Source organism: Gekko japonicus, unplaced genomic scaffold, assembly GCF_001447785.1.
Source record: "Gekko japonicus isolate JY-2015 unplaced genomic scaffold, Gekko_japonicus_V1.1 scaffold709, whole genome shotgun sequence".
NCBI classification, from domain to species: domain Eukaryota; kingdom Metazoa; phylum Chordata; class Lepidosauria; order Squamata; family Gekkonidae; genus Gekko; species Gekko japonicus.
This window is the reverse complement of record NW_015169796.1, coordinates 112,055-119,424: the sequence shown is the minus strand read 5'-3', so window position 1 is coordinate 119,424 and position 7,370 is coordinate 112,055. Positions and strand designations below refer to the sequence as shown.

Here is a 7,370-nt window from a genome sequence, read left to right as displayed (position 1 = left end):
CCATAAAAGGAAGGTGCATTCTCATTATAAATCAATGTATTTGGAAATGTGTCAGGCAATCTGTAGGATGTAAAGTTTTAGAAGTCAGAAGGGTGGGCCCATTTGTAAGCAACCAAACTTACCTTCACTTGATCCAAGATTACCAGTGGCCCATTGACTCCAGATACTGTTTTATATGCTGAAAAGAAGTTAAAAAAACTTATTTGGACAAAGTAATATGTTTTGGATGAAAGGCACATTGACAAGAAGGGATGATGCATTGTTCTGCAACCATGGACCCCTTTTCTACAAGTACACAGTCCTCAGCTGCAGCTACTACTAGGAGAGATCCCACAGTTCAAAGGCAAGGGCACATGTTTGGCCTGCATGATGTCCTAGGTTCAATCCCTGGTATTCTCCAGTTAAGGGATCTCAGGTAGCATGGCTGAGAAAGATCGAAATCTAGGGAGAGCTGCCGCAATAACCAACATTGTGTCATCTGGAACAATGGCTTGACTCTAGTAGAAGTCAGTTTCAGATGAACCATTTTGATGTCTGGGTAGCAAAACCTTTGTATTTCAGAGGAGCAGCATTAATCATTTATGACTGAACAATGGTGGATACAAAGCACTCCTTGCCAAGAACATTGGGCAGGTATTTTTGGCCTCACTCTCCTGTTGCTGCTCCCACCTGTATGACTCCTAGAGAGGAGAACCAACTCTCTTTCCCTAGAAACTAACACAATAGATTGCCACTCTGGGACAAACTTTCTTGGGACCTCAGCCATCTTCCCCCTGCTTCTAACCTCAGGAAGAATGCTTAGGTACAGGGAATATGAATTTGCACCAGATGATTTCCTTCAGAAAACAGTAAGAAGATGGGTGGGGTAAGGAACTATTAGAAAGGAATAAACCTTCTTCATTTAGGAATCATCTCCCCCCCTGCCAAGGTCACCAAGCCCTTGCGTGCAGTCTCACATGATCTATGAATACAGAAGTGTCTTAGTGAACCACATGGCTTTGCCAGGCTCACAAGACGATGGGCTAATCATTAATCAGCCACCCCTGGAAGTTGGGGAAAGGATGAACAAGTCCAATGGTTCCTACAACAGGAGAACAAACTAACATGACTAAGACAGCAATTCTAAGCACACTCAAGATCCATGGAACTTAGTGGGATTTGCAGTCAAGTGAGCATGCATAAGATCAGGCTGAGAGAGCAACAGGGCATTTGTGCACGTACAGATAGGAGTAAAATGACAATCCCATCTGATTATTGGGGACCAGTGACTTGAACAGGTTCAAAGTTTGAGTCCAGTGGCACCTTTAAAACCAACAAAGCTTTATTGTAAACATCCGTGTGCAAGCACACTTCCCCAAACAAAATGGAATAAAATCTCCTCAGGTGCTACTTACAGGGGGAAAAAAAGGGCCCCTCAGAGCCAAGATGCATATGCAGGGATGAAACTGGATCAGGTGGCTGCCATTCATTGATCTTACCTGCCACCTGATCCAATTTCAGCTCTGCATATGCATCTTGGTGCTGAGAGGCTCAACCCTCTTTTTCCCCCCTGTAAGTAGTGCTTGAGAAGATTTTATTCCATTTTGCCTGAGGATGTGTGCTTGCACACAAAAGCTTACACTCTGAATACAATTTTGTTGGTCTTAAAGAAGAGAAGAAGAGATTGGATTTATACCCCGCTCTTCACTACCCAAAGGTGTCTCAGAGCGGCTTACAAACTCCTTTCCCTTCCCCTCCCTACAACAGACACCCTGTGAGGTAGGTGGGGCTGAGAGAGCTCTGACAGAAACTGCTCTTTTTCAAGAACAGCTGTGCCAGAACTATGGCTTGCCCAAGGTCATCCAGCAGGTGCAAGTGGAGGAGTGGGGAATCAAACCCGGTTCTCCCAGATTAGACTCCGCGCACTTAACCACTACACCCAACTGGCCACTGGACTCGAGCTTCGTTCTACTGCTTCAGACCAATCCGGCTACCCCACTTGAATAGGTTCAGTAAATGTTCTTGTTAAGTGTAGAAGAACTGAAACCAAAACCATTATATCACAATAATGTACTTTTAATAGTCATGACCACAGACATTTTAAGTGTTAGAATTTTATCTAAAGTATTCCTTAAATATATATAGGTGACATTCTTTGTTTTGGGGACACTCATGAAGCAATTCAGGACTTAGTGGCAAAGCAATAGAAGCTTGGCCAGTTCATGTTTATTCCAGGGAGGAATGTACATGAAAGTGGTATTGTGTCAACACAAAGACATTTATACTGGAAATAAAGAGTAACAAGTTTGCCAAGAAATGCCTTTGCCTCAGACAGACCAGAAAACCAACCTGAAAACAACCTGCACAGTACATTCAGACAGCCAGGGAACACGGAGAAACATTCCTCATCGCTAACTCACAGCCACAAACGACTTCTGCTGGAACCCTACCAAAGTCCAAGGCCTCTCTTTGAGATGTGTCACCCAAAAAGACAATGTGGCTGATCTTGGCATCTTGTTTCAATCTACTGTGTGCCTGTTTAAGTTAAAGTTTTACATCAGCGACAAATGTAAAGACAAAGACTTGGATCCTGCTAAGAAACTGCCACTGATGAAAGCATTTCTCTGCCTCTCCCTTTCTGCTGCAGCCCCAAAGCCCCCCCCCCCCCCCCCCCCCCACTCGCTGCTCCCAGGGAAACTGGAGGTCTGACAAAGGGTGAAAATCACCCTCCCCCATTGAGAAATGCAAAAATAATCAGCAGGATCCATCCTATCACCTTACGATGTGCCGACTGCGGAGGAGGACTTTTCATTGCATTTGGCTATCAATATGTAGGAAGAGAAAGAAAGCTCAGCTGCATTCGACCACGATATCTGGCAAGGCAAGTTGAGAGCTCAGAGCTGAATAAAAATGCTGCCATCCTTTTTTTCTCAAACTGGGGAAAATCCCCTAACTCGTGACACTCCTGTCGATGCTCCCTCCCCCCTCCCAACACTGGTGGAACACTTCCTTCCTGGAATTTTGCTAGACTGTCTAATTTCTTTGTTTTAACGCTATCAGTGGTAGCTAGCTGCTCAAAAGCGACACCCGGAACTGCTATCTTTGGAGAGGGCAGGGGTTTAGCTGGGGATGTTTTAATTATTACTGCAAGCCACCTTGAATGAAGAGGAAAGGCGGGATTGTAAATGTTTTAATAAACAAATAATAAATACCCTCCCATGCAAACTTTGCTTCAGTCACATGTACACTAGAGTATAACCACAACTGCTTGAGAAGGGAGACAGTAGACACCCCAAAGGAAAAACACAGCCAAATGATAGCATTCAGGGAAAGGAAGCCAGAATCTTAAAGAGGACACAACAGAATTGGACTCTAAGCTTCAGTCTAACAGCTGAGGCTGATTCAGGAAGGTATCTTTATGGAGGCAAGTTATCCTGTGAAGGCTGTCGGCTACGTTAGATGCAAACCCTTGACAGACTTACAGTACTTGGTCACATGGACCATGAACATAATCCAGTCTGCTCATTTCTGTGCTTGTACAAGGCTGGAAAGCCCATGCAACCCCAGGGAGTCCTATATTTCCGCTTTCCCGTGAGCTGCACAGCTGTAACAGCTTAGTGTGCTGCACACTTGTATATCCTCCTATAAATGACAGCAACAGGATTAGGATACACAACCTTTGTGCCCACCTGCTTTGAGCAGAAAGACAAGCCTAGCTTTTCCGCTGAGTAGTTATTTTTGTGTTTTTATGATCTGACTCCTATTTCGTCACCTGCGTATGGTTTATTTTGCCACATTCACATCCCACTTTCCTTCAAGAACTCGGACTGGAGGACAATGCATGGATGAAGCCACTGAGTGAGACCTATAGCAGAGGTGAGGAGCAGCCGATATGTTAATTCAGCAAGGGTGCTTAAGGACTGGCCCCAAGAGGCTATTTGAACCTTGCTTCACATACTCAGTGGAGCTACAGGGGCTCAAGTGGTTAAGATGCTGTAGTCTGGAAGGTCAGTAGTTCAGCAGTTCGAGACCCAAGTGCTGCATGACGGAGTGAGCTCCAGTCTCTGGTTCCAGCTCCTGCCAACCTAGCAGTTCGAAAGCAAGCAATTGCAAGTAGATAAATAGGTACCACTTCGGTGGGAAGGTAACAGCGTTCCATGTGCCTTGGCGTTTAGTCATGCTGGCCACATGAACACGGAAACATCTTCGGACGGTGCTGGCTCTTCGGCTTGGAAATGGAAATGAGAACCACAACCCTAGAGTCAGATTCGACTGGCTTTCGAGCAAGGGAAACCCTCACATACTCAACCTTGTAACTACCACAAGTACACTTAAGTATTTGGCACTGAATCATTAGGACTCTTGAAGCTATGCCACTGGGTAAATAGCACTGAACACATGCCCAGCTTCAACAGCGTTAGGGCTAGTAAGTTCAAACACAGAAAAACAGTCCAGGAGCACCAGTCTTTAATCTGAGAGAAATGTACGATCAGAGTGATATTGAGTTTAGAGTGTCCAGCTCGTATCCAGAAGAACCAGATTCAAATCCTCTGCCATGGAAGCTTGATTGGTGACCCTGGGCCAGGTATTCTCAGCCTAACCTACCTTACAGGATTCTTGACAAAAAAAAAAATGGAGGAAGGCAGAATGATGGTGTAAACTGCTCTGGATCTCCATTGCAGAGAGAAGCAGGATGTAGATACTAATAAATTAGGGGAATACAGTAAAAACCCCACAATAAATCTTTTGTTGGGGTAAAAGAAGACAGGCCCAGGAGTTCCTAGTCCTATTAGGAAAATCTCCATCTTTCAGTTCTTAAAAGATTTTCACTCCAGAGAATTCACATATTATTTTCAAATCTCATGATTGTTGTCATCTATAATCTCACAGGTCTTGCACAAAACTGAATAGATATTCGGGGAGGGCCTATGGTTCAGTGGCAGAGCATACGCTTGGCATGCAAAAGGTCCCAGGTTCAATCGCAGGCATCTCCAGTTAAGGATCAGGTCATTGGTGATGTGAAAGACTTCTGCTTGAGATCTTGGAGTGCCGTTGCCAGTCTGAGTAGGCAATATCGACTGATGGACCAATGGCCTCACTCAGTATAAGGCAGCTCTATGTGTTCATGTGTGACCAGAGGTCTTTGCATATTTACTAGGCAGGAAGTCTCACCGAATCTAATGGAACTTACACTTAAGTGAATGTGCATAGGATCACATCCTCCATTATCTGAAACCTTCAGCTGGCGAAGCAGGGATGATATGATGTGGCTTCCAACCTATGTGCCTCCTTGTGTAACACCCTTAAGCTTTGCTTGATGCTTCTCCCACTTTTAGATGCCATTCAGAAATCCCATGAATAGCCCCTTTCATGCAACAAGGCACAGCTATTAAATGCTTTAATTTCTATACTGGTAGCTCTGTTTATCCTCCCACATTTCTGGAAGCAAACAGCTTCCCAAGATGAAAGTCTCTGCATACTTGCCTTTCCTCCTAAATTTTAATCAGACAGCAATAAATCTACCTATTACAGGCCTAGGAGAAGATCTTAAATTCAAACAGCTGTTTACACATACTAACTTTTTAAATATACGGATGTTAGTGTTAGGCGTCCTAAAAATACTAGGCCATCTTGCCTCTCTGGGCTGCTACACATTCTATGTCATCCTGCAGTATACCACATGACCTTGAGACTCAGCCAGAGCAGATTAGTCAACCTAGGGAAGAAATATTTCACAACCACTTACAGTTATTTCCCATTCAAATACGACAGAATAGCCTTGCTTGTAGAAGGGAAGGGGGGCCGGTAGTATCTTCAAGTCGTGACAGAGAGCAGCACCCACCACCTGCCCCTTCTGTTGATATGGAAACAAGATCTTGACAGCAGGGATTCTCTTGCACACCAAGCAGCACCAATCAGCACAAGTGATGAACTGGCCTAGCAAGCACAGGCTTTACGGGGTCTTTTGTTGCTTGTGCCATTTTGCACCTTTGCACAAACAGGGGAGAATTCCCTTTCCATGCAAGCCGTGAAGCCTACTTCTAGGTCCCTGTTACTCAAAAGCAAAAGCCACTGTGCATTGTACGGCTCACTTCCAAGTAAAGGACCTTAGGCCTGCACAAGGCCTTGGACTTGATCAGTAACCAAAGCACCGCAAAACTCTGGATAAAAGGAGACCTTCTAGCCTGATCTCCTTCCCTTGCAAAAACACCTGCCCTTTCAGAACCTCTCAAATTTGCCCCAACATAGTCCACACAACTGGCACTGCAGAACACCCCACAACTGATTCACAGGAGCAAAAGCATGAGAGCCAGCCACTCCAACTCAGACACGAAGGCAGCGATTGAGGGCAAAGGGGCAATCTTCATTAAACGCCCTTGAGGGGAGAAAAGGCAAAATAGAAAACCATACGGAAGCATTCCAGAGGAATAAGGAAGGGGGGACACACTGAGAACAGAGCCTAGACAGACAGTAGAGAAAGGGAAGGAATTCAGCCTCCCCAGAAAAAGAATACATAGCCGGGGAGAAAAGAGGAGACCGATCCTGGACACCAGAAAAGGGACAAGAAGGAGCAATGCTATTGTTGCATTGCTATTAATTAATTTAACCTCATCCGCCCACCAAGAAACTTAGGGCTGCGTATGTCGCTTCCCCAATTCACATTAGATCCTCGTAACAGGCCAGTGAGGTCGTCCAGGCTGAGGGAAAAAAACGAGTTGCTCACTAAGCCCGGCGGGGAGCCTGCAGCTACTCTGCACACACTCGGGGGCACTGTTTACACTGCAGAAGCAAAAGACCAGTTTCTCAGACTGAGCCCTAGGCAGAACCCGTACCCACTCCACCACACCACCGTTTCTCAGTATGGGCCGCCCAGAACGAGAAGGCTCAAGGGGGGGGGGGCGCCGGTACCCGCCGGAGCCGGTCCATGACAAGAGTCCCGCCACCATTGGGGGGCAAAGGTAGGAAGGAGGGGTTCCAGCACAGACACCATCCCCGCCTGCCCCGGCTACTCACTGAGACGGGGCTGAGAGAGGTAGTCGCGGGTGATGGCAGCCGCCTGCTCCCGCGCGCCGCCGCCGCCGCCGCCGCCGCTCAGCTCGGACACAGCTCCGTTCACCATCCCTCGGATAGCCCGCAGCGCCGCCATCTTATTTCCCTGTCTAGGCTGCAGCGCCACTGCGCAGGCGCTGAAATAGGCTCTCTTGGTTCCCCGACCCCTCCCTCCTCTTGCTCAAGTCCGACAGACCCGGAAGTGCCGGGCGGGGAAAGGAAGGGCGGGGGGGGGGTGGCAGTGCGGGGCCGGGGAAAGGAGCTGGCCAGCGTGCTGAGGGGGAAGGCCGAGGAGAACCCCGGCGGGGCTAGCTGGGGCGGAGGAGGGAGGCTGTGCCGGG

General features: G+C 47.1%; 1 protein-coding gene across 1 annotated transcript in view; it reads right to left on the bottom strand.

Annotated features, from left to right (window-relative positions):
- Positions 1-7,134, bottom strand: part of ATP6V1B2 (ATPase, H+ transporting, lysosomal 56/58kDa, V1 subunit B2) — a 21,504-nt gene extending 14,370 nt beyond the window's left edge. Inside the window, exons 1-2 of the mRNA XM_015417054.1 lie at positions 6,994-7,134; positions 123-178 (exon numbers count right to left, since the gene is read on the bottom strand). Coding sequence (XP_015272540.1) covers positions 123-178; positions 6,994-7,126 — 189 coding nt within the window. The 5' untranslated portion in view covers positions 7,127-7,134. The remainder of the gene's footprint in view (positions 1-122; positions 179-6,993) is intronic.
- Positions 7,135-7,370: the final 236 nt, after the last annotated feature.